The sequence below is a fragment of the Lissotriton vulgaris genome, chromosome 4_1 (genome assembly GCF_964263255.1).
Source record: "Lissotriton vulgaris chromosome 4_1, aLisVul1.2, whole genome shotgun sequence".
NCBI lineage: Eukaryota > Metazoa > Chordata > Amphibia > Caudata > Salamandridae > Lissotriton > Lissotriton vulgaris.
The window spans coordinates 2,139,286,164-2,139,313,628 of record NC_141691.1 but is presented as its reverse complement, the minus strand read 5'-3'; the positions used below and the strand labels follow the sequence as shown (position 1 = coordinate 2,139,313,628).

The 27,465-nt window shown below is 46.9% G+C and overlaps 1 protein-coding gene across 1 annotated transcript in view; it reads right to left on the bottom strand.

Moving 5' to 3' along the window:
* LOC147725245 (GTPase IMAP family member 8-like) overlaps positions 1-25,044 on the bottom strand; it is a 350,212-nt gene extending 325,168 nt beyond the window's left edge. Inside the window, exons 1-2 of the mRNA XM_086967149.1 lie at positions 24,937-25,044; positions 1,943-2,346 (exon numbers count right to left, since the gene is read on the bottom strand). Coding sequence (XP_086823275.1) covers positions 1,943-2,344 — 402 coding nt within the window. The 5' untranslated portion in view covers positions 2,345-2,346; positions 24,937-25,044. The remainder of the gene's footprint in view (positions 1-1,942; positions 2,347-24,936) is intronic.
* Positions 25,045-27,465: the final 2,421 nt, after the last annotated feature.

Sequence of the window (27,465 nt, the reverse complement as noted above, 5' to 3'; positions counted from 1 at the left end):
GAGGGCTGTGACAGATAAGGATGAGGGTGATGGCAGTGAGTGTGATGAAAGAGGGCTGTGACAGATAAGGGTGAGGGTGATGGCAGTGGGTGGTGAAAGAGGGCTGTGACAGATAAGGATGAGGGTGATGGCAGTGGGTGATGAAAGATGGCTGTGACAGATAAAGATGAGGGTGATGGCAGTGAGTGTGATGAAAGAGGGCTGTGACAGATAAGGATGAGGGTGATGGCAGTGAGTGTGATGAAAGAGGGCTGTGACAGATAAGGGTGAGGGTGATGGCAGTGGGTGATGAAAGAGGGCTGTGACAGAGAAGGATGAGGGTGATGGCAGTGGGTGATGAAAGATGGCTGTGACAGATAAAGATGAGGGTGATGGTAGTGGGTGTGATGAAAGAGGGCTGTGACAGATAAGGATGAGGGTGATGGCAGTGAGTGTGATGAAAGAGGGCTGTGACAGATAAGGGTGAGGGTGATGGCAGTGGGTGGTGAAAGAGGGCTGTGACAGATAAGGATGAGGGTGATGGCAGTGGGTGATGAAAGAGGGCTGTGACAGATAAGGATGAGGGTGATGGCAGTGAGTGTGATGAAAGAGGGCTGTGACAGATAAGGATGAGGGTGATGTTAGTGGGTGTGAGGAAAGAGGACTGTGACAGATAAGGATGAAATTGATGGCAGAGGTTGATGAAAGAGGGCTGTGACAGATAAGGATGAGGGTGATGGCAGTGGGTGTGATGAAAGAGGGCTGTGACAGATAAGGATGAGGGTGATGGCAGTGGGTGTGATGGAAGAGGGCTGTGACAGATAAGGATGAGGGTGATGGCAGTGGGTGTGATGAAAGAGGGCTGTGACAGATAAGGATGAGGGTGATGGCAGTGGGTGTGATGAAAGAGGGCTGTGACAGATAAGGATGAGGGTGATGACAGTGGGTGATGAAAGAGGCAGTGGCAGATAAGGATGAGGGTGATGGCAGTGGGTGATGTAAGAGAGGGCTGTGACAGATAAGGTTGAGGGTGATGACTGAAGTGGAGGATGGAGTAGTAGCAGTCAGGGTTGGCGGAAGACGAGGGTAAAGTAGTGGCAGAGGGGTGATGATGTGAAGGTGAGTCTGATGTCAGAGGAGACTGGTGATTGAAGTGTTATTGGCTGACAAGAGTGATTGAGGATAAGGGGAGTGCGGGTTGGAGTGATCTAAGAATATGTCTATCGAGAGGGTGATGTCATGGTGAGAGTAAGCCAGGATAGGTTAATGGCTGTATATGGTGAGGTTTTGGGGCTTAAAGATATATGATAAACCATGTAATATCTATTAACTGAAAAGAATCTCATTTAATGAAAATAACACAAGTTTGTCATGCACCTTTTCTATTTTAATGCCAAAATCATCAAACTACTGTGGGCCTGTACGATGCTCATTCACTTCAGGCTGCTCCATTTGAAACTCTAAATGAATTCAACAGCTATTATTCCAACAAGAAGGTGTCAGAAGCGTTTTACTCATATCCTGACTACATAATGTCAGCTCTCGAGTTGCTCATTAGAGCTCTGTGTTGAAGCTGCAGTAGATCACTTTGGAGTCAAGTGATAGACAGACAGACCGACAGATTGCTGTTGGTGCTGGAAATACATGCCAGAGAGGGCCTTGGGAGTCTAACACAGGTTTCTTCAGTAAAAGCCTGACTTCACTAATATCTGCAAACCTCCCTTTGCTGTCAACTTTAGAATAAGCTGATATTTATTTGGATATTTGAGCTAAACAGTGCAATGTGTATCACAGGAGAGAAAAACACCCCTGCATTGATATGCCTTTGAATGTGTAATGATGCTGATGCGTTAGTCAACTTTAAGCACGTGTGCAAACAATATCATGACTTTATATTATGTGAATGTTTAAAGCGCACTATCCCCCTCGAAGGTTTCTTGGCGCTGCTTCCAGCCCCTCTTACCTTGTACTTCTGCTCCGCATCCTTCACGGGGATCACACGGTGCCTCCTGTGTGCCGGGGTCTGCCAACAGTCCAAGCACAGGAGTTCATTATCGGTTTCACAGAAGAGCAGCAGCCGCTCCCCGTGCTCCTCACAGAGGCCTCCTGGTACTATCAGCATTTCCTTCACCATCTCCACCATGTTTGCAAATCTCTTATTCGGTTTCATTTCCTTTTCTTGGTCAAAGCCCTGCCTGCACTCTGGGCAGGCTTTCTCCAGGTCCTCTTTCCTCTTAAATGTGTCAAAGCAGGAGAGACAGAAGTTGTGTCCGCAGTCCAAGGTCACGGGGTCAGCGTACAGCTCCCTGCAGATGGAGCAGGTGGCCTCTTCCTGGAGTCTGGCCCTGGGGTCTGCAGCCGCCATGTCTGAAACAAGCTTACATTACTACAAATAGTGCAGAGCAGAGTGAACTGTGCAGGCCTAGAATGTAGCACAGCCAGAGAAACTACAGTCAGCACTTTCATATAGGGAACAATAGGATACATTTTGTACAAACACACAGAGTTAAGGCCTGCAACTTCTACGCAGACGTTTCAAGTTAAAAGCAGCGTTAGGCCTCAGTAGAAATACAGGCCCAGGCCTCTGCACCGGAAATAGGCCAGAAAATAGCATGTTACAAGGGACAATGAGTTTAGCTGAACTTTTCAGGTCACATAGTTTGTTGAATGGTCAGGGAATGTCCTGCAGTCACGAAGATAAGCTACTGCATGAGGCGTAGATCATATCTTCTTCCAAACTCAGGAAACCAGTAGTGTTTTAAACATTGGAGCTACAAAAACCACAAACCCCAAGCCCATCTGCTAGAGACACTGAGCTGGAAGGTGTCAATCATGTCCTTTGTAATCGGTTAGTAATGCATGCACACATAGATTAAGCATGCATTAGAACAACAATGCCCCTGCACTATACAAGTATAGAACAATAAAGTGATAACATCCGTAGCAAATGACGATCAGTTAGTATACAACCACACTTTCGGAGTGACTTTAGGACAATCAATGATCCAAGTTCGGGTACAAGAGTTCCAAAAGGAAAGAAATGTTCTGTTCTTGGTGTTAAATAAATGTTTTATTGTTCCTTTGATAATGCCAACACGTGTTTCATCGCAGGGAACCTACTGCGAATCTTCAGGGCTTCTAGAGGAAAGTATGACAACACATGTCAGAAGTGTGCGAAATGTCCGTTTCTGGACAAAGTTCCGGTTAACTGTTTCGAGTCGTTCGAGGTCTGTAGCACGCTGCCTGCGTGATTAAAAGATCTTATTCAGTTTAGGTATGTGTCAATACCGGGAGGAGTTGAAGAGAGTATACGAGGGGTCTTGATTAAGACACAGTATTCCTTAACAGGCGGGTACACCTGAAAGAAAAGGATTGGGTGAAGGCGGCTTGTTCGCGCTGAACTCCCTCTTGTGGTTCCCGGTGCCGTTTTCCAATGACGGTCATTGGAAAACGGCACCGGGAACCACAAGAGGGAGTTCAGCGCGAACAAGCCGCCTTCACCCAATCCTTTTCTTTCAGGTGTACCCGCCTGTTAAGGAATACTGTGTCTTAATCAAGACCCCTCGTATACTCTCTTCAACTCCTCCCGGTATTGACACATACCTAAACTGAATAAGATCTTTTAATCACGCAGGCAGCGTGCTACAGACCTCGAACGACTCGAAACAGTTAACCGGAACTTTGTCCAGAAACGGACATTTCGCACACTTCTGACATGTGTTGTCATACTTTCCTCTAGAAGCCCTGAAGATTCGCAGTAGGTTCCCTGCGATGAAACACGTGTTGGCATTATCAAAGGAACAATAAAACATTTATTTAACACCAAGAACAGAACATTTCTTTCCTTTTGGAACTCTTGTACCCGAACTTGGATCATTGATTGTCCTAAAGTCACTCCGAAAGTGTGGTTGTATACTAACTGATCGTCATTTGCTACAGATGTTATCACTTTATTGTTCTATACTTGTATAGTGCAGGGGCATTGTTGTTCTATTGTTACTTGTGTGGATCTTCCTGGTCCAACTTTGAGCGGTTGTGTGAGATTACCGCTCGCCCTATTGCCTGTACCAACCACTTCACCGTGCTCTCTACCTAGCGGACATACAGGTGTGCGCCCTATTTCCCTGGTAAATGATAAAAATCTCCTTGTCGTAAAACCTAGATTAAGCATGCACACAGGATGGACTGGCCCAAGTGCAAGCCTTGCCACTGCTCATAATGATATCGTTGTCGCTTCAGTTGAAAACCACATGTTACGCTTACACGATGCTAGGCATGATGGATGAAACCACAGGTCAGAGGTCAGATAAGCGTGGCCAAAAAGCATTAGGCAAAATATAATCACTCGCTTCACAGGGAAACAGATTTGTGTAAAATGTTGGTAGTAACGGTTAAAGTCTGAGAATAGAAAAACCACTAAGGAGGTTTCCACCAATATAGGATGCGAGGGTCATGTGGCCCCTATGCTTTGTTTCCAAGAAATTGTTGTAACTGCTGTTTTTAATCCATTCATATGCTTGTAACTTTTTTCTATTATGGTTTTACTGTATATACACCAGGTCAAAAGAGTACCCAAAAGAAAAATAATCTTGATGATGAATTAGATGATGCAGTTTTAGAAGAAATTTATAAAACTAAACGCAAACCGCCACCTTATCAAGCAGATTCACAGTCAACCCTGAGAGTTTCTTCGGGAACCTCTCCAAGTGCATCTCCTAGAGAAACTGATGAAGGTTCGCCCAGATTTTTAAAATTACCTGAAAGAGTAGGGTCAAGAAACAATTCTAGCACACCAAGAGAAAACAGTAAATATCCTCTAATTCCAGAACAGAGAAATGAAATCCCAAGAAATGTAGAGCGATTAAGTGATGTTCCAGAAATTTCAAATTATAATAGAGCAAAAGAAGAATTAAACCAGCAATTGACTAAAAGCATGGAAGCAATGACAGTACCAGTAACAATCGGTCCTGTTGTACCAGTTTTTGATCAGAGAGAAAATAGACACTCAGCTCTGACAGTTCCATTAAATGCAGAAATACAGAAAGTGGCTGAAAATTTTTATTCGGAATTAACAGAAATTCACAGAGAAAAATCAATGATGCCTGATTTGACTTTTAATCAAAGTTTATCAGGTAGTCAGATACCATCTGTTGCAGGTTCTGATTCTGGTTCTTCAGAAAAGAGCTTGAATAGAATAGATTTAACACAAACTTTACTGTCCCCGCAAGCTCCTGAATTTAAAAAGCTTGATATTGCAAAATTGAAAGCTGATTTGGAGGAATTAATAATTGGCACAATTGGTAATGACAGTTTAAAATTATATCAGGATGATGAATTGTTGTTTATCTGCAAAAGTATTCAATAGAAAACGAAAAACAGGTATGATCAATTAGAGGAAATGGCTTCTGAACTAGAAATTGATTTGAGTAGACAGAAACATTTGCAGAAACATTACAGAGTGGATTTTTCTGAAAAAGACATCGAAAATTTAAATACCACAGGTAGGATAACTCATATAAAAGAATTAATAGTTTTCCTGAAAAGATTAGGTGAATTAGGCAAATGGAGAGTGAAATGGTCAAAGAATAAAGAGCAGGACAAGAGAGACAAAGGAGAAACAGTTTCTGAATATCCAATGAGGGAAATAGCTGGCGGAGGGTATGTGCATGTCCCTTGGACAAGGCAGGACATTCTGTTGTTCACAAATGATTTTCCTCGGCTGGGAGAAAAGCCAGAAGAATGGTATAGTCAGGTGGATAGGTTTATTAAGGTTTCAAAAGTACTGTGGATTGATCTGGATGGATTCTTTGACATTGTTGTCCCATCAGATCTTTGGACAGAATGTAAAATTTCTGTACATTGGCCCAAAGAAGAACCTGCTCGTAACACAATAACAGGTGCCCCATCTAAAGATGTCATGGATTTATATAACAAAGTAATTTTTTGGCAGAAAAACAAAAATGCCCTGAAAGAAGTAGATTGGGTTAAAATTGACAGAACGAATCAAGAACCAAAAGAGTCAGTACATTCATTTTATGAAAGGTTACTGCTGGTATTTAAACAATACAGTGGCTACGAAAAATTAAGTGAAAAGGACATGAGCCACTTTATTTGCAGGTTTGTTTATGGCCTGAGACCTGAAATAAGTGAGATGATTAGAAACGGAATTGTAGGTTGGCAATCACTTTCAGTTGATGACATCCTGAGAAAGGCAAAATACTGCAGTGACGAGATAGATGCCAAGCAGAAAAAGCTTAAGGAAAAAGCAATGTGGGCACAGGTGAAGGTAGCTGGGCAGACCTTAGGAAATAAAAATGTTCACCAGAGTCAAGTCAAATTTAAGAATAATTTTAATAAACCAAAATTTAATGTAAATATTGAAGAGCTTAAACAAAAGCTCCCTTGTTTTAATTGCGGCGAAATTGGACACTGGAAGCGTGAGTGCAAGAATCCGCCTAGAAATTTTAAAAATTCATCATTAAATCCACAGATGCAGAGTGAGATAAATCAGCAACAACAGCTACAGCAACAGATAAATGAATTAAGTCTGCAGCGACAGCTACAGCGACAGGTAGTGAATCAGCAGAGCCAAGTTCCACAACCACCACTACCAAATTGTATGAATGGTCAAAGATACAGCCCCGAAACAGGATTCTGCGGAGGAGATCAGGTAAATAGATCGCCAAGAGTGAATGTGTCAAATGTTTCTCAACAATTTTGGTTAAAGGATAATCAAGGGAGTGATTCTGAGGATTACTCCTCATGACGGTGCCTGAGAGAGGAAGAAGAGTGTGTGCTTGGAGCCACTCTTGAGGTAGATCAAGCTGGTCCATTTGTAAATGGTAAAGTGAATGATGTAGAAATCACTTTTCTTGTGGACACGGGTCCTACCCGTTCTACTGTTAGATCAGTGGAAATAGAAAATCTTCCTCTCTCTGGTGAGCCCATCCAAGTAGTTGGTGTTGCAAATCAGCAAATTAAAACAGACTTAACTGAACCAGTAAAAATAGAAATTGAGAATTTCAAAGACAAACACAGATTTGTAGTCTGTAATAGCAGTCCTGTAAACCTGTTAGGTAGGGATATATTGTGCAAAATGAATTGCAAAATATATTGCTCACCGGATGGTATTGAGCTTCAAACTCTAGAAGAAGATGGTCTTTACAAATTGACAATGTTAATGGTCGAAGAGGAAAGTAAATTATTTCCTGCTTTTGACAAAAATAATTTGCCTGAAGAACTAAAAGAGCCAGTCAATCCGAAAATTTGGGATTTAACTGGAGATGAAATGGGTTTAATGAAACATGTGGACCCAGTGAAAATTACTGTAAAACAAGGAGTAGATTTCCCAAACATTCCTCAGTATAAAATGAAAGCTGAAACAGTTGAGGGAGTCATTCCTGTGATTGAGAAATTCATAAAACAAGGTGTTTTAAAGGAAATTGAGAGTAGCCCATGTAATTCACCGATTATGGGAATCAAAAAGCCAAATGGAACTTACAGGATTGTTCGGGATCTGAGAAAAATTAACCAGATAGTTGTTCCATGTTGTCCAGTTGTACCAAACCCTGCGGTAATTTTATATCAGATTCCGCATGATGCAGAATGGTACACGGTCATAGACCAGTGTAATGCCTTCTTTACGGTTCCACTGCATCCAGAGAGCCAACAAATTTTTGCATTTAGGTTCCAGGATCGTATCCTAGCATGGTGTCGTATCCCACAGGGGTATACTGAGAGTCCATCTATTTTTAATCAGCTGTTAAAGAAATCCTTGGAAGAATTAGATTTACCTGGAAAATCAACATTGGTCCAGTACATTGACGACCTTCTGGTGGCTGCAAAGACACAAGAAAATTGTGTAACTGATACCATTACCCTTTTGAATAGATTGGCAGATGAGGGACATAAAGTGTCACCTGCAAAATTACAATTTTGCAAACAAGAAGTAAAATATCTTGGTCACAGAATTGCAAAAGGAATTAGACAAGTGACAGTTGAGAGGATTAAAATGATTTGAGCAATACAACCTCCAACAACACAGAGACAGGTCAGGATGTTTCTGGGAATGGTTGGTTACTGTCGTCAATGGATTAGTGGATTTTCGGTAATTGCGAAACCACTACAGAGACTGACAAAGGCGGACATAAAAGACCCGATTACACTGACAAAAACTGAGTTAGAGGCTTTTGAGCAGCTAAAAAGAAGTCTGTGTGAAGCTCCAGCTTTGGAAATGCCAGACTATGACAAAGAATTTGAGCTGTATTGCAGTGAAAGGGAAGGTTGTGCATTATCGGTTCTGATTCAGAGACATGGAAAACTGAGAAAGCCAATTGCTTATTTCTCAGCTGTTCTTGATCCCGTTGCAAAAGCTTTGCCAGGTTGCTTAAAAGCAGTGGCTGCAACAAGTGTAAGCCTTGAGCAGAGTGAAGGTATTGAATGAAAAAGATCTGGAAATTGTGACTCTAGATCCAGAAGATGATGAAAGTCTGCTAGAAAAAGAAGCAGAAAAAGAATCTGAGCAAGAAGAAAATCAAGTCCAGGAGAGTATTGAAAAGCAGATCGAAAGCTCTGAAAGCAGGAACAAGAATTCTGAAACTGGGAAGTTAAAAGAATTTCCAGAAGAAGAAGAAGAATTACCGAGTACCAGCTACAAGGATGATGTTCCTAACGGAGAGAAGCTGCCGAGTAAAAAAGTTCCTAGATATAGATTTGAAGACTCAGAAACTGATTCAGACGAGAGTGATGAAGAGTCTGAAATAAGAAAATTCAGAAAAAGAGCTTGGAAAGCTGAATGTAACGAGTCTGTGCCAAAGAAGAAAATCTTAAGAAAAGGAGATATTTGGCCAAAAGAAAACTTAAAATTCAAATTAGTGAATAAATCAAAAGAACAGATAAATGAAATATCAAGTCAGAAAGGTGACTCTGATAAAAAAAATCAGTCAGGAAAGAAAATAGAAGTAATTAGCAGTAAGGCAAAAAGAGTGATAAGGCCCAATCAGAAATACAAGCCCCCAGAGTGGACTTATATTATTATACCACCAGTAGTGGAAATAAGCAGTAGTAGTCAGGAAGATTTGGAAGAAGCCAGTGATAATGACAATGATTGAAGTTATTTTCTTTTCAACTTGAGGTTTTATTTTTGGCATAAGGCTGAAGAAATTGTGTTAGGTGACACAAGGTCGAAGAAATTGTGTTAGCTGAGAAAACACATTCATGTGACGCAAGGTTGAAGAAAAGCTGTTAGTGGGTCATTAATTTAAAAAAAAAGAAAAACAAATTGACAAAGGGAGGTGTTTATAAAAAGTATAAAAAGTAATACTTTTAAAATTTTTGTTTTTGATTTTTTCTAATTTTTTCTAAAATGCCTAGTTCTTACAATTCTAGGTGTTCTATTCTAAGAAGATGTTGCAAAATGTCTCCTATTTGTGTGATCCTAATAATCTTGGTTTAGTTCATTTTGGCTGTCATTTTCCCTTTTGGAATTGACAAAGAGAAGTTTAAAGTAAACATGACTAGTAAAGTAGAGACTAAACAAGATAAACTTGCTGGCAAAACTAACAGAGTTATTGACCACAGACCAGAGATCCACCAAGATAGATCTGTTGGGGATTTTTCTAGCAATTCTTTTTCCAGGCTTCTGTCAGAATATGTAAGAGTCATGGATGTGAAGGACTGTTATGTATATGTTAATCTTCCTGCTTCTGTTTCAGAGGGGGTTAGCTATAATATGCTACCCCTTACTTATGGCATCACATGCAGTGTTATAGCTAGTTTGTTTTATCAAACAGGTCGTCTGATGTACTTTTACTCTGATCATGACGAAATCTTTGCAAATCTAAAAGTTGTAAATAGCTTGAACAAAGTTAGACCGGCTAAACAGATGAGGGAATTCTTTTTGGTGACTAATGAGCTTACTTATGAATATGCATACAGAAACAATTTAACATGCAAGATGAGAGCTGAAGAGAAAACTTTCCTGAACATGGTTGAGGAAAGAAGAGCAATTTATAAAAGGAATGAGATGCTGAAACATACTAAATCAAGGTTTTGGCAGCTGGAAGTTGAAAAGCTTAAAGGTGTAAATACAAATGCTGCTATTTACATAGATGAACCAGTTAGTGGTAAATTTTGCATTAGGCAAGATAACACCTTATATGATAACTTTTTTGTGGGTGCTAGTCAATGTGAGGATACTTACCTTATCAGAGGGGGGTGGGGATTTAAAGGTGGTAAAGATCCAATTTTTCCTGGAATTTATTTTGTTTGTGGAAATAAAGCTTACTTTAGCCTCCCAGATCACTGGTATGGGATGTGCTACCTTGGATTAGTTTTTCCAAAGATTTTTCATGTTGACAGAAATGCAAAGGGTTCTTTTGAATTTGGTGAACTCCTGAACAGGTACAAAAGAGAAAGTTTCTCAGAAATCATGGGAGACATTTTTGGCGCAATCATTCCTATGGTAGGAATAACCCTGAATGCAATCAAAATCAGAAAGGTTTCCACAATTGTAGATAGATTGTCAACGGACACTGCAAGTGGTTTCCAATTAGTCAACAAAGAACTTGTTGCCACTATGAGCATGGGTATGCAGAACCGTCTTACTTTGGACATTCTACTAGCAAAAGAGGGAGAAGTCTGTGGGATTTTACATGTCCATCACTGCTGTACTTATATCCCAGATAAGAGCCAGAATATAGAAACGCTTATTAAAAACATTACAGAATTTCATTCGGAAATGGAACCCTTAGAAGATGAAAAATTTTCTGAACGTTTGGGCAAAAGGATTGCAGCAATTAGTGAATGGTTTCAAGAAATTGGCAGCTCAATCATTGGCAAAATACTTTTTCCTGTAATAACCATAGTCATGGTGATACTTTTGTTAAAAATTAGTTGCATGATTCACAAGAGAAACAAATATGTGAGGGAAAAAAGAAGAATATATAAACTCAGAAAGGAACAGGAGAAGGAAATAGAATTAGAAGAGTTTCGGAGAGCCCAATATGAGAGTTCCGGACAAACTGCTGAGACAGGGGTTTAGGGAAAATAACACAGAGAGTGTTCAAAAAGTGATGTCTCCAAACTTGGATAAAATTTGATACATTTTGGGAGTTTTTTGGTGATTATTAAATCACCAGATGAGGGAGTTGAAGGAGGGAGTTTCAGAAATTATTTTGATTCTGGCTCGTGAAATTATACTTCCATAATTATTAATTGAATTAATATGTTTGTGCATGATTTTTATTAACCAACCTAGGATTAAGTGCATACATGAACACGCGGGTCTAATATTATTTGCTCTATGTTGCATCTGCAAGTTTGTTTAAAAATAATATACTAATATTGTCTAATGTTTATGTCAATATTAAATGCGGCTGTTTAATTAATGGAATGTGGTGAGTGGTGGTGAGTGGGCAGTGGCAGTGTCCACAGCCATTGTGCTCGGCGCTGAGTATTTTTAAATAGCGTGTTAGCGTGTTAGCGCTTTTTATTCTTATTTGCTTTTGGCAACAAAAACCTTTTACTTTTGGGGTCTTTGCAGGCTTACCTGCCTTAGCGGACGCCAGGGCTGTTCTCTTCCCTCCTTCCCGCCCTGGTCCGCGCGGTGACTAGCACCGTTGCGCGGAGGGCGTGGAAGGTCGAGACTGCCACTTCCGGTGAGCGGGGGAGACCGGTTAGCGGTCTAGTCATCCTGAGGCACTCGCTCTGGGGCATATAAGGCACTGGAGGAGCCGGCTCGCGTGGTGGTGAGTGGGCAGTGGCAGTGTCCACAGCCATTGTGCTCGGCGCTGAGTATTTTTAAATAGCGTGTTAGCGTGTTAGCGCTTTTTATTCTTATTTGCTTTTGGCAACAAAAACCTTTTACTTTTGGGGTCTTTGCAGGCTTACCTGCCTTAGCGGACGCCGGGGCTGTTCTCTTCCCTCCTTCCCGCCCTGGTCCGACGCGGTGACTAGCACCGTTGCGCGGAGGGCGTGGAAGGTCGAGACTGCCACTTCCGGTGAGCGGGGGAGACCGGTTAGCGGTCTAGTCATCCTGAGGCACTCGCTCTGGGGCATATAAGGCGGATGTTAACAAGGCAGCGCAGCGGACGAGCGCAGCGGGCGCGTCGAAGGCGCCGAAGTGTCGCCAAAGTCGAGCCCGTCTGCGCCCGTCCGCGGCCGACTGCGGGCTAGGGCGATAACCCCTGGTCGAAAGATCTACTGGACTAAGGAACAACTCCTTGGTTTCCGTCCCCGCACTGCCTCCATATGTATGCACGGTATGATGAGCAGCGACAGGGCATGTCCTCACTGTGGTTTCCGTACGACCATTTTGCCGCGGGATACCACGGAGCAGGCATTGTCCTGTGGTCTTCTGAATGTCAGGTCTCTACGCAAACATAGGCTCGATGTATTCGAGCTGATCACTGATAAAAAACTCGACCTATTGTTTCTAACAGAAACATGGTTAGATCAGTTCTCCGACTCTGACATTATCGAGGCTACGCCGGAGAATTACTCCTGGGTCAGGCAGGACAGGCCAGAGGGGGTGGGAGGGGGAATTGCGATTATTTTTAGGAACAATTTGGGCTGCTGCTTAGAGCGCACGCCGATCGTGGAGAGTGAGGCGGGCCTCTTCTCGATTAAAATCAATGGGGGCATGACGCTCAATGGATGCTTGGTATATCGGCCGCCAGGGGCCTGCACTAAGTTTAGGGAGAGCCTGTTAGAAAGCCTCATGGAGGCGACCCTGCGCAGGGATAAATTTCTCCTATTGGGAGACCTTAACCTGCACCTTAACTGCCCAGAGGACACAGGGGTTGAGGATTTTGGTCGGGACATGCTTGCCCTTCAACTGGATCTGAAACTTGAGGTCCCCACGCATCGACAGGGACACCTCCTGGACCCGGTCTATGCCAATTGGGAAGGTGTGGAGGTGTCAGGTGTTGAGCCCATTCCCTGGACCGACCACTTCCTGGTGGCATTCTCCATACAGAGTAGAAACACCAACAAAACCAGCCAGGTACCCTCTAACTATCTTAGGAGGAAGTGGTTTAAATTCTCGGTGGAGGATTTTAATCAAGCCTTAACTAGGGATGGTCTGCCTGGGGGCGAGGACATTGAAACAGCGGTCTTCAACTTGAATCAGCGCATCACGGAAGCGCTTGACCAGACAGCCCCACTTTGCCGTACTACCACAGGTGCTCGGAAAGATCGCTCAGCTCCATGGTTCAGTGCTGAGCTGAGACTGACAAAGGCGGACTGTAGGCGGGCAGAAAAAGTCTGGAGGGTGTCCTATGACAACAAGGCCAGGGACTTGTTTCTGGAAAAAAGGCGCCTTCACCATAGGCTGATAAAAAAGTCTAAGGCAGCCTACTTTGCTGGACAAATTCAGGGGGCGGAAAACTCCGCCAAGGAACTTTTCGGCATCTATAAATCCCTGACTTCGGTAAATGCACCTACAGAGCCGGAGAGCTGCTCTACGGAGTTATGTGACCGGATTGCCGACTACTTCTCCGCCAAAGTAGAGAAGATCTACTCGACCTTTCCTAGTCGGTCGACAGGGTCTGACCTGGAGGTAGCAATGGGGGACACAGAGACGGCAGGACATATTACACACTTTTGCACCCCTCCTCTTGAGGAATTAATAGCGGTGTGCCGCTCTGTTACATCAGGGTCCCCGTGGGATCCGGTGTCGCCAAAACGCTTGGCAGACAGTCTGGAAGTCTTGGAGCCTTATATAAGGCACATCCTCGACGTATCTTTCGGATCGGGAAAGCTGCCGGACGGGTGGAAACAGGCGGTGGTGCTCCCGCTCCGGAAGAAACCCCACTTAGGCTTCGAGGTATTAGAAAATCTGAGGCCCATCTCCCTCCTGCCTTTTCTGTCAAAAGTGGCGGAAAAGGTGGTCAATACCCAAATCATGAAGCACGTGGAAGAAAGGGGACTGCTCCATGCGACGCAGTTTGGCTTTAGGCCACGACATTCCACCGAGTCCGCCCTTCTCATGGCTACGGAACATCTGAGAGAGGGCGTGGATGCAGGCCAAACTATGGCTTTGATCCTGTTGGACCTCAGCGCGGCGTTCGACACTGTAGCACATAACATCCTGCTACAGTGTCTGAACAGAGGTGGCATCTCTGGCACCGCGCTGAGATGGATCCAAGACTTTCTCAATGGGAGGAGTTTCCGAGTCAGGCAGGGAGACTGCTATTCAAGGGGGGTGCCTTTGGGCCAAGGCGTGCCGCAGGGCTCGTCTTTGAGCCCAACCCTCTTTAATATGTATGTCGCGCCTGTTGCCTCGATTGTGGAGAGCCATGGCCTCCAACTAGTCTCCTACGCCGACGACACGCAGCTGGTGATCTCCCTATCGCATGCGCCCTGTCTTGCTGCCGATGGCTTCCGTTCGTGCATGAAAGATCTTGCCGAATGGATGGCCAACAATTGCTTGAAGCTGAACGGCAGCAAGACAGAGGTGCTGGTGGTGGGGAGAGCCCAGTCTGCCTGGTCGCCGGCATGGTGGCCTTCCTGCCTTGGACCTACCCCTACCCCCTGCCTAGAGGCACGCAATTTGGGGGTGTGGTTTGACGTGGGTCTCACATTTGGCCCCCAGATTAATCGGGTGGTGGGAGTCTGTTTCGGGATTCTGAAGAAGCTGAGAAAGGTCCTGGACTTACTCCCGCTTGAAGCCCGTCAAACCCTGGTCCATGCCCTGGTGACAGCTAGGTCGGACTATGGGAACCTGCTGTACCTGGGGGCTCCAGAAAAAAGCATGGCCCGCCTGCAAGTGCTGCAGAATGCGGCAGCGCGTCTGATTCTCAGATTGCCTAAAAGGGCGCCTTCTAAGGCTGCCCTCCAGCAGCTACACTGGCTCCCTGTGAGGAGAAGAGTGGAGTATAAAGCCCTCTGCACCTGTCATCGCATCCTGAATGGCAGGGCACCCGACCCTCTGACTAATTTGATCGAGGTGTACAAACCAACACGTACGCTTAGATCCACAGGGGGCGGCCTACTGAGGACTCCAAGAATTAAGAAGGCCCGCATGGGAGGCAGGTCCTTCAGATACCTGGCGGCAACTAACTGGAACAAACTGCCAGCGGACTTGCGTCTGGAACCAGAGGAGGCAAGATTCCGAGCAAAACTAAAAACATTTCTTTATACTAAATAATGGCCCGCGCAGTTTCTTGTGTCCCCTGTCATCTGCCTATTCCCACTTTCAGCGCGTGGACACGCCGGTGTGCGTAATCGCAGCGCTCTACAAATGTCCCAATAATAATAATAATAATAATAATAATAATGTGCTTATTTTATATGTGCTTTTGTCTATGTCTTGTCTTTTTATTTTTGCACAGGCTCGTGGAGAATCCTGCTGGTCCAAAAGAAGATGGTAGAATAAAAGCTGCATTAGTGTGCTTTTTGCTAGATAACATAAACTAATGGGTTAACATTAGTAATGGTGGGTGGGTAACAGAATGGGTCTCAATTCTCTAATTAATTACTGTCATGTGTTTGTTTAAATTTTAGTTTTTGTGTGGGACTTTTCCTTGAAAGATGGCTGGCTCGCAGTGCTGTTAAGAACGAGACTTGACCAGAGTGAAGCCTTCACACACGTGCATAAAAAAGAATGTTTCCTGCCTAAACACAGGAATAATGTGCAGAACTGTTGATGGTCGAGTCTACGTGTTCTTGGAGAGAGCACCGAGGACAGAAAGCCTGTTTTGCTTGCCAAGTTCAGGAAGTGAAAGTTCTTTGGCCCAGTTTTATGTTGCAATTCTAAGGAAGCTAGAAGTATGGAATCTAAGAACAATAAGGGGTTATGATGTGCCTCGGACATGGTCAAGAATGAGTGACACGTTGGTGGACTGACATGGTTCAGCCAATAAAGATGCTGGATTTTTGCTGACTTTTAGAATGTAGTTACTTTAGTTAGTTAGAAAAGGTATAAAAACTGGCCCCTTGACAAGAGAGCCGCTCCTCACTTCCTGATTCCCGAGAGACGATGACATGCTGATGGACTTCCTATTCATGTAAGGATTAATAGGGTTTATGGACTTTTCATTTTCCCCTTCTAGGTGAAGTGAGTCAGTTAGGGAAAAAGATTTAGGGAATGAAAAATGTTTTTATTAATATTCATGTCTCTGAGATACCTTTGAAATGATAGTTCAATGTGCCTTTACTAAATAAAGCTGCTAATCTGCTAAATGCTAATAAATAAAGTTACTTAATAAAATGCTCTTACTTTGAAAAATAAAATACATTTTAAAATGTCAAGCTGGCCTTGATTATTTTAGTCGTTACCATCAGTTAATCGACCAAAGTGACTTAATTAAATGTTTCCGTTATATTTCTATGGTTATGATGATGATAAACTGCAGTTGTATATAAAGTGAAAATAGTTTATGAAAAGTTTATGATTAATTAGGTCACATGATTCAGTTGCCTAATTTCTGTCTCGGTTTCTTATGGGCCTTGTGAGAGTTTATGATTAATGGTGAGTATTGTGGTGTTGGGTAGTGTAGATGAGACAGAATTTCTATAGTGGCGCTGGATCACCCCAAAAAGGGGAGGAGGAGTGCTTAGTCAAAGGGCACAAAAGGACAGGGGGTAGGCGGAGAAGTGGGCAAGGGGAAAGATTCAGGTGAGAGGGGATAGGAGCTAGGAAGTAGTCAAAAAATGAAATAATGCTGAATAGGATCAGATAGATTGGAGACAAGGAAAAAGCAGAGTCGCAGAAATACGATGGGGGGTGGGCAAGACAGGGAGCTGGAGAGAAAAACTGTGCCCACAGTCCGACTGGGTAGGTGACGGGCAGGGGATGAAGCAAGGCCGAACTCCTCAATAGCTGAACAGAGCAGTTCCACCGGCGTCAGACATAGTGCTCGGACTCTGCTGTCAGTTTGGGGATCTGGTCTGGGCACTGCCAGAGCTGTTCCAGGATTTCGGTACGGGTGTCCACTGTTTTTTCAAGGTCATCTGCCCTCTCCCAATGTCTGTTACCTGCTGCACTGGGTCTTCCTGGGCAGTCCACACCTGATCCAGTGCATCTTCCTCCTGCTCCTGAGGGACCCCAGTCTGGCGGCCCCGGGGCTTGCCCATGGTGCTAGAGACTCTCCTAGCACCCCTCCACTTCGGCTCTTGTCCGGCGCTCCCTGTTCAGCTGAGATTCAGTCCCGCTATATGCTCCAGGGGCCCAGCCTCAGGCAGCAAGCGCACCATGATGGAGTCACTGCTACTGCCAGGCGACTCCCATCATCCGTTAAGGGGTGGGTTCTGGTTGGTGGGCTCTCTTCTGTTTGTCGCGCACACCCACCTACATAGTATCGAAGTCAATCAGTTGTGAGCCTCCGCAATGCACCTGGGCCCTCAGAATTAGATCAAGGGAATCAGTTGAATTTGGAATGGAGCCAGGAATCAGTGGAATTGGAAATTAAGGCAAAAATCGAGCCAGAAGTAAGCTAATCCTATCATCTTGTCAACCATTGGTAAGGTGAACAGCTGTTGGGGGGAAACGTTGCTAGGCAACAATACAAAATATTGAAGCGCATGAAGGACATTGCCAAGGGTCCCTCCTCTAATGAGGGAAGAGCCCTTGGCAGAAATTACGTAGCGTGCCCTTTCCGCTTTTAATTTTATTTTATTTTTTTATTGCTGGACGAACAAAGGGGCGAATGGAGGAAATGCAAGGGACCAGAGGATGCTGGAAATGATGGCGGCTCAAAGCGACCGGCACTCCATAAATTGTGAGATGGGAGGGAGGGTCGCGTCATGCCGAGGTTTCAAACTGTGAACTCCAAGCCGTCAGCGGAGAAGATGGCATAATTATAATTATTTAATTGACAGATTTCACGCCATATACACTTATAAACACCACAACACAAACCTAAAATTAATTACACATTTACAATTAATAATTACTAATTAATTAATGGTTATTAATTTATAAAGTATTTAATAATTAATCAATAACAATGTAATTACTTCACACCATTTACACATATAAAGTCCACTACACACACCTAAAATTTATTAAACAATTAACATAATTTATTAATTAACATAATTATTTAATAATTGACTAATTGAAATTAATTAAAAAATAATTAGTAAATTAACACATTAATTAATCAATTATTTTATATATTTAAATTACTTTCCACCCTATTCCCCTATAAGCCCACAACCCGCTACGGAACTAATAACACAAAATTCAACATAATATACATTAATAACTATTAAAATTCTACAACATATATTAAAATGACAAAAAATTCTCATTTAAAACACTAAAATACATAACATTATTAAAAAATCGATATTTTTGTAAACTATATTTTTGTAAACGATATTTATTACACCTATATTATTGTTATCGATATTACTTACCTGTCAGTCGATATTCTGGTCAAACTATATTTTTGTTATTGATATTTCTTCAATTTGATATTTCTGCGGGGATATTTATGTCAGACGATATTTCTCAGTCGATATTCCTGCTCTGCACCCAGGCAGAACCTTCTGTGCAAAGGCTAGGGCCTGGGCACTTATTATTTACAAATTAAGCTCTGGCCAGGCTTGTTACTGAAATCGTATTGTGTTCCGTACTTGAATAGATTTGAGGCGCCTGAGCTTGAGGTCAAAGTGATCTGTAAAGTGTACTTATCACATTTGTATCTGCAAAAGCCAAAGTGGCCTCTCTGCTCTGGGCATATATTGGAGCATGTTTGATCTGTGCCCCGTCCTACAGAGATCACAGGTGCAGGCTATTTGGGCATGTGTGATCTGTACTTAGTACTCGTAGGAGTATGGGCTTTGTTGATGTGTAAAGTGTACTCAACAATGATCTCACTTGCAGGAGCTGATGGCTGTGTGATGTAAGTAGTGAATTAAAAAAGAGATAGCATGGGGCGTGGCTTGGCAAGCCAGCATGGCAGATGTGTGCTGAGTGAGCTCTGTCCAGCCCGCCATAAATCCGTTATTTATCCTTGTCCTCTGATGACTTATTGATCGCAAACAAAGACTCAGCAGTCCCGTGGCCTGAACGGTATTGTCCTGGGTAGTTCTGAGCCGCCTCCGGGACACACAGCAGTTTATCTCTTTGTTGGCCGGGACAGGCCATGTGAGGGCGAGACCTGGCTTACCGGGCGGCTGCGCTGAAATCGGCAGAGGTCCCTTGTAGAGGAGGGGGCAGCAGTGTTGGCACCGGCTCCCCGAGCAGGAGCAGAGTAGAGCGCTCAGGAGATCGACGGCTGGGCTGAGGGAGCAGGTGGGGTGCTGATCCCTGTTCCCCGGCGTTGCCAGAGGCGTGGACAGACTAAGTGGCTCGGCGGCTGGTTCGAGCTGCAGAAGGGAGGTGAGGCACTTGGGAGTGGGAGCCGCTGTGAGTGCCTGGTGTCCTACTGGCCCCCTGGAGTGCCTGTCGGAGACTTCAGCAGTGGTGGTTGGGTCCCGGGGGTGTGAGCGTCCTGCGGGCCCAGCGACATGAGACCTACTTCCTTGAGCCCCTCCCCCACTGGGCTTACATTGCGGAGGGGGATCAGCGGCGGTGTTGCATTGCAGAGGATGGCCACGGTATTCAATTGAGGGTCCATAGGCCCATCTGGGGCCCCAATGGGTGCGGTCCCACCTCTGCCCCCCAGGCCACAAGGAGCATGCCAATCAGGCCATGGGGGTGCCACCTGGGACCGAGAGATTGGCGATATCCAGAGCACGCTAGGTGGGGTTGCAGCCGGGAGGTGTGTAAATTGGACAGCCAGTGGATTTGAGGTGCCGTGGGTGCATGGGGGGGTTCTGCTTGTGTTCCTAAGGTGCAGTAGATTTGGCGGTCAATAGAGCCGCACAGGGGCTACTGGGGACACTGGTTGGGAAGTGGCGCAGACTACCTGATCACTTGTTGGCTCTGGTCTTGAGGCGGCGCATCATCGGCTCCCAGTCGGCAGTCGGTCGGGCCGCGGATGCCCACCGTTGGACGGCTATTATTCTTGCTCCCCCCTCTGATCTCCTTTGGCCCTTGTGAAGAGTCCTGGGGATGGCCATGACGCGTGACTAGGGTGGTGGCGGCTCAACTAAACAAGGCCCCATTGACAAGTACAACGGTGCTGGGGTGGCAGCTGGGTTGTCCAGAGGACAGTCAGGGACGATACCCAACAACGCGGCACTAATGTCGGCCATCACTCAATCCAGAGACATGCTTTATGTGAAAATAGGAGCAGTTGGCTCTGATGTCATGCTCCGGAGGAGGTTTTCAAATGGACAGATTAGACAGTGTGGGTGAGGCTTCACATTCCGCCTGGGAGACTATCTGATTCCTCATCGAGCGAGAAGGCCCGGAGAGGTCCCCGGGGACCGCTGAAGGGTAACAGACGGTCACGGTCTTGCTCACGGCATCCCCTCCCAGTCCTGTTGCGCTTCCTCTGGAGGAGGTTCAGTGCCTGGGCATCAGGTATTGGCAGACTAATGTGGGGTCCTTCTCCAGTGCCAAGACCTTGTGGGAGGCTTTGAAGCCCACTCTGAGGGGGGTGGATATTTCTTGGTGTGCGGCAGCGCGTACGAAATGTAGAGAGAGGGTACAGCGGGCGGAATTAAAGATGGAAGCCCTTGAATGCAGGATCCCCGAAGAAGGAGGGGGCCATCTTCGGAGGCAACAATTGGTGGCTCAACAGAGCTATGCGGCCTTACTGATGGACGAAGCCCGTCAGGCCTGGCTGGCGACGCGCAAAAGGGTGTACCAGTGGGGAGATAAGTCCGGCAAGATGTTGCATCAACTCTGCCAGGGAACCTTCCATTCCCAGGCCCTGCCAGGCGTCTTGGGCCAGGCGGGAGAACCAATCACGGAACCCCGGCCATTGAGGAAAGTTTTGTCGCTTATTACGCTTCCCTATACGCGCTCAAAGAATGCCTATTGCGTGCCGTTATAGACAAATTTATCGCTGACCTACCGCCCAAAACAGTGTCAGATGAGGTGAGGGATCAGCTGGAGCTGCCACTGACAGACGAAGAGATGGGTACCACACTGGGGGATGTTAACCCCTGGAAGGCGCCGGGACCCAACAGGTTCCCCAGTGAATTCTTTCGGCACTACTTTTTGCCGTTGGCCCCTCATTTCCGCCCTGTGATAGAGGAGGCTCGGGAGCGAGGTTCGCTCCCTCCTGATTGGAGACATGTGGAGGTGGTGGTGTTTCACAAACCGGGCAGGCCATCGGAGCAGCATGCTTCGTACCGACCTATTTCTCTTTTAAATGTGGAGGCAAAGGTCTTGGCCAAGGCCTTGGCCAACTGCCTCTTGCCTCACATTTCCACCCTGGTGCACCCGGACCGGGCAGGATTTATGCCTCAGAGGGCGACCAGGCACAATATTAGGCGAGCGCATGTGGCGATAGCGACTATCTGGCAGTTGGGGGAACCAGCAGTGCTATTACTGGCCGATATGGACAGGGAGTTCGACTCCCTAAACTGGGTTCATCTCCTTACTCTGTTGCGACGACTCAACTTTGGACCAAGCTTTCTCTCCTACCTCATGCTTCTGCACACAGATCTGATGGCATTGGTGCGGGTGACTGGGGCTGCATCATCTACCTTTTCATTCGGGCGGGGCACGCGACAGGGCTGTCCCATGTCCCCATATTTATTTGCACAAGCCATGGAGCCTCTGGCTGAATGGGTGCATATAGATGCGCAGGTTCAGGGGTTTGAATGGGCTCTGGGTCAGTCTGACAGGATCGCATTGTATGCGGACAATGTCCTCTTCTTCTTTATGGCTATAGATAGGACGGGGCCGCGGTTACTGCGCATTATGAAGATTTTTGGGAAGACCTCAGGACTCTATATGAATCCCCAGAAATCGACGATATGGCTTCTGGGAGTGCAGACGGGTATGGGTATGTGGATCTCCTCGATTCAGCGGGCGGTGGGGGTCTGAAATATCTAGGAGTGTTCTTGTCGGACGTACCCGTAATCTCCTGGGAACGTAACCTGGCTCCTGTTTGGGAATTGACCCACAAAGACCTTAAGTCCTGGTCCCGTATGCCCCTGTCACTATATGGCAGATCAGCAATTTTCAAAATGGTGGCGCTTACTCGGCTCCTTTATCAGCTGCAAAATCACCCATATCAGATTTTGCCCTGATGGTTCCAACAGGTGAATGCAGCGCTTGGGCAGTTCCTATGGGAGGGGGGAAAGGTGTGCATTGCTTTGCGCACATGCTTCTTGTCCACCTACTGTGGGGGGGCTGACGTCTTCTGATGTTCTTTCGTACTATCAAGCCTCGCATCAGTTGGTCCTCAACGAGAGGTGGTATGGTGATAGAAGAGACCCAGCGTATGCTGTTGAGCGGCGGCTCATGATAGTCTATTCACTACACACAATTCTCTATTCCGCGGCTTTGCGTGGCTCATTGCCGGCGGCTATGAGGGTGGTATTCCTGATTTGGAGGCAAGCATTGCGACGTATGGGATGGTGGAACACTTTGCCTCGGGAAACCCCCCTATGGAATAATGGGCGACTACCTCAATTGGCAGCTATGCAGGGGTTTCAGGGGTGGGACAGTATAGGCATCTCAGCTCTAGGGGGTGTCATGAGGGGCCTGACGCTCAAATCTTTTCAAGACCTTCAGGCTGAGTTCCATATGCCACGGTCCCAGTTCTTTTGCTAACTTCAATTTCGGCATGCCCTGTCCCCTAGCCTAGACGGCTTTGAGTCATTGCCGGAATTTAGCCCATTGGAAGCTAAGGTTTTTATGGGAGATTTAACCAGCCAGAAAATGTCCCGCATATTTTAATCTCTGGTTACACATTGCTCTTGTACACTGCAGAAGCTCCAGAGGGACTGGGAGGTGGATTTGGGCACATTGGAGGAGGAGGACTGGACTGAAGTCCTGGCAGCCCCATGGGCGCGGCTATAGCTATGCGACTCTGGTTTGTCCAGTTCAAGTACCTCCACAGGGTCTACCATACGCCGGCCTGCCTGTGGAGAGCAGGGCTGATTGCCTCCCCTTTGTGATTTCCATGCGAGCGTGAGGAGAGCACATTCGTCCACACGGTCTGGCACTGTATATCCTTGGATCATTTTTGGAGGGGGGTATTTGATTATATATCGGAGGTCCTGGGTTGGGGGCTCCCACGCACACTGCAGTTGGCCCTGCTTCACCTTATGGAGGGGTTAAGTGGCAACATTTATAAGAGACACCTCATGCTGTTGGGTTTATACTGGCAAAGAGGGACATTGCTTGGGCATGGAAGGCGCCAAGGGCCCCATCATTGACTGCATGAAAGAATGGGCTGGACTTCTGTATGGGCCTGGAACAACCTATCTTTGTCACTAGGGGGCGCCCACGCAAGCACTATAAAGTCTGATGAAAGACCCGCCATTGGCAGAGGAGACTCATTCCTTGAGATAATTTATAGGTACACCATGGGATGTGGGGGTGCAGAGGAGGGTGGGTGTGAGGAAGTCATAGGAATGGAGGAAGGACTCACCGGACAATCACCAGGGGGGGAGCGACAGCAACACGTTCCATCTCGGGACATTAATCAGAGACTACCGTTACCATGCTTCAACCTGGAAGTGACCCCTTGGGAATCCAGAAGTAGTAGGAACAGTCCAATGAATAGCAACCCAGTTCAAGAGGCGGGGTCAGAGAAGGTTGGCGCGAGAAGAGTGGAAGAGAGTTGGAGCAAGGCAGTGCAGAGAGAAGACGCGGGACCCGAGGAAGAAGACGCAGGACCCAAGACATTGGATGCGGGACCACCGGGTGACCAGGAGGGAGAAGAGAGCTGGTGCTAGGACTGGTGGTGTCCGGAGGATGCTGGCGAGTGGCCGCAACTCTGGAGAGTTGCGGTGGACTTGGTGAGTGCTTACGGCTCAAGGGTACCAGGAATTGGGTTGGTGAAGGCGGGAGGGAGAACTGGGTGGGATTAGGGATAGAGGGAGGCAGGCCTTGAGGTATTTCCTGATTAAGAACTTGGTGTCCTTATAACATACTGTCTCTTGTATAGTCATGGTGCCCCTTCTGTTATCAATAAAACTCCTTCTTTCAGACCCATTCTACAGCCTCCTCGCCTGTTTATAAAACCCGCACTCCCACAGTGGGACTCGGTGGGGTCTACTCGCCTTCTTATGCATGTAAGTGGTGGGCAGGACTGAACAGACCTTGTGCGGTCAGAGTGAGGGGTGGGGGAGTTGGTGCTTTCAGTTTTCTTGTTGGATATATATTCTCGGACATCATTGGAAACATTCAGAGTCATCATATCAGAGGCTTTTTGCACTTTAAGCAAAAGGCTATCTTGGGCCAGCAGGGGCGAGGGGCGAGGGAGGTCGGTGATCCTAGTGTGAATGAAAGATGTTTTATGGAGAGCTGAGTGTAATGCGGCGCTGAACCAACAGGGCAGATGCCATCGACTCTCCCATGTGACATGGGTCGTTTTCATGCCGCATTACCTCCCCCGGGGACTCCCCAGAAACGTGTGGTAGAGACGTCAAAAGCCGCGAGTGAGGGGTGCTGGGTGGGGCGGGCGGAGTTCAGAGGGTTAAGGGGCTGTTGTGCGCCTGGATATTCAGCGGTGACTGCAGCCCTCTAAATCTGAAATGCATGCACCATAGAAGGGGCACAAAACAAACACTGGCAAATAAACGGTGGCGCTGCCTTTCGCTTTTATTACTAGTTACTTTTGTGTTTCTTTTACTTGTATTAATAGCAAATCTATTAGAAGACGGTGCTGTTGTTCGAGCAATGCTCCAGTGTCTCAATGTTATCTATTTCCCGGTACCTTGTATCTTGTTTATGTTTACTGTGTGCTCAGGAGTTTAAAAGGCGTACTTCCGGCCGCTGTTTGTAAATATTGAGCAAATTAAAAGAGAGTATTTTTGGAAGGTGGACAGAATCCTTGTGTAGTAGGCATTTATATATCTTTTACTCACAAGGCATTTAAAAACTTCGGAAAGTCCCGGTGAATGTTAATACATATAAACCCCTCGGCCCCCTACCTTCTCTTTTCCCCCTCCCCCTCCCTCCGGGGGGGCTCCTTCAGGTCCGTCCCTGTGGACTCATCAGAAAGGGGTCTTCCGCAGCGCCCTCTTGTGCTGCTGCAACCTCAGGGACCGGGGTTGTGAGGGAGGGTGAGTGGACTTTCACCCCCAGGGACAGCTCCCCCCAGCCCTCAGTGGTGCGAGGCGCTATCTCGCGCTCCCTGCCCTGCCTTGGTTCCAGCTCTTTATTACCGCACTCCAAGACCTTTGTCCCGGGTTCAGTTTACAAACAAACCCAAGCAGCGCCCAGATGCGCAGGCGCCGTCAAGGGGGCTCCACCTTCCACCATCAAACCCAGAACAAGACAGAGAAGGAAAGAGACAGGCACCGAGTCAAATTGGACAGAGAGAGTGAGGGGAGGAATAACCTGCAAGAGTGAGAGAAAGGCGCCGTGGGGGCGGGGGCATGGGGTGGAATGGGGGTCCCTTGGTGTTCACCCCCCATTCTTCCCCCCCCCCCCCCCCCCGGCTATAAATGAAGCCCCTGCACTCCTGTATGTAGTTAATGAAGTCAGAAGCGGTGGGGGGGTCTAGCTGAAAGAAACCGAAAGATGGGCGTCAGTGACGTCACACCACAGCCGACCCCAGACCTGCCGTTAACACCCCGCAAACATCTGCATTACCCTCCAATACATAAAAGGAAAGAGCAGCCCCAAAAGCCAGCTGTGATGTTTGTTTATTTAATGCGCACAGACATGTAGCATCCACGCACACATTTACTAACATGACAAATACCTGTAAATACATATCCAGCTAGGGAGATTGGCCTCACAGACAAACTTACTGTTGGACCCAGCCCTTTTTGGCAGGTTCACCCCAAAACTTTTTGCTTTTTCCTAGCCTGTTTCTGTGACCTGGTGTTGGTAATTTTAGGCCTCTGCGCACTTTTTCACTGTGGTACAGTGAAAAGTGCGTGAGCTCTCTGTGTATGTGTGGTGAGTGACCTGCCCTCCCATAAAAATGCACGGGGAATATGTATGCCCATGGTAGTTCCTGATGTGTGGGGAGTGCAGGGTCGAGTTTGGTATGTGCGAACTCGTGAGATTGAATGCTGTGTAATGAGGCATGTGGCATGGATGTGTCTAGTGTGGAAGTGCCACTTCTAGACATGGGTGTGCGTGTGTAGTGAGTCTACTGGCAAGTGATTGGCTGGAGCCTGTTTCCAGGAGTGTGCCTGGGACGGCTTGTGGATTGACTGTCTGGTTTGAGGATGACAGGGGCTGGGGAGCCCCCAGGAGGTTGTCTGAGTCAGCCCTTGGTTGAATGACTGCATCTGCAACTAGAGAGGTGGGAGGAGATAGCACCTGGGAGTGAATAGGGCTGTGCCTGCCTACTACAATGCTGGCTCCTCCTCCTGCTGGGCGACTGTCGCCTCTGCCCCTCACACTGAAAGGAGTTCCCTATAACCAGTTGTAGCTGGTTCTCACACTGCCTGCACCATTAAGCAAAGGTTTTTTCTGTATAAAAAGGGGCTGTGTCCCCTTAAATTTTGTTCTTGTTTTTGGACTTGAAACGACCAGGGGCGTGCTGCTGCTGGGGCCAAGGGGGAAGGTTTGCCTCCCTGGGCCCTGCCCAGCCCCTGGATGCTGGAGGACTCTTCTTTGCAGGGAGCTGTTTTGCTCCACTTTTACTCCTCCAGGACTGCTGGCACCTTTTTGATTGCTAGTAGTTGCTGCCCAGGACCTTTTCCTTGAATGCTGAGCTGCATGGGACCCTTTTTGATGCAGGGGTCATCTCTGAGGACCTCTCGGGCTATCCATGTCCCCAGCGCGATGTGAGCGCTTTTGGGCAGAGCGCTGTGGTTTTCCCTCGAAGGGAAGCGCTCCTGCCCTTTTGTGCCTCTGAGTGTGCAGGTGCCACCCTGCCGGTCTATTTATTTATATGGCGGGTGTCCACTCCGCTGATTGCCCAGCCTTCGTGATTTAAACTTGCACCTTGCACTGGGAGCCCACCCCGTGTCTCACCACCGTGGCCCGGGCCACAGAGAGAAGCTTTCGGAGGAGCCGCGCGCCATTGGTTGGCTGCGGGAGGCTCGTCCCAGTGAGGCGCGCTGCCATTGGCTACAGAGTCAGCCTATGCCCAGGTAGAGAAGGAGTGACGTGCTCCAGCAGCCCGGGGCTCCCGTAGCTGTGGAGAGCCCCGGGGCCGCTAACCAGGAAGTTTGGCCGCGAGAGAGAAGAAGTACGGCGGGAGATGGCCCGGGGCTCCCGTGAGACTGGGAGGGCCCCGCACCGAAGGGAGATGCCGCCGAGACAGCAGCGCTGACGAGGAGCCCCTGTGAAGGGTGTGGCTCCACCACGCCACACAGGAGGCCAGAGGTGACACCCGAGAGAGACCGGCGGCATATCAGAGCCGGTGAGTGGGGCGTTCATGGTGTTGGCAGCAGAGGGGGGCGTCGGGGCAATAGCCGGTGCCCGCCCCCCCCCCTAGTGTGCGCTCTCCGACGAGTGGGGCCTCGGAGTCCCCCGAGTGGGACTCCCACGTCCGG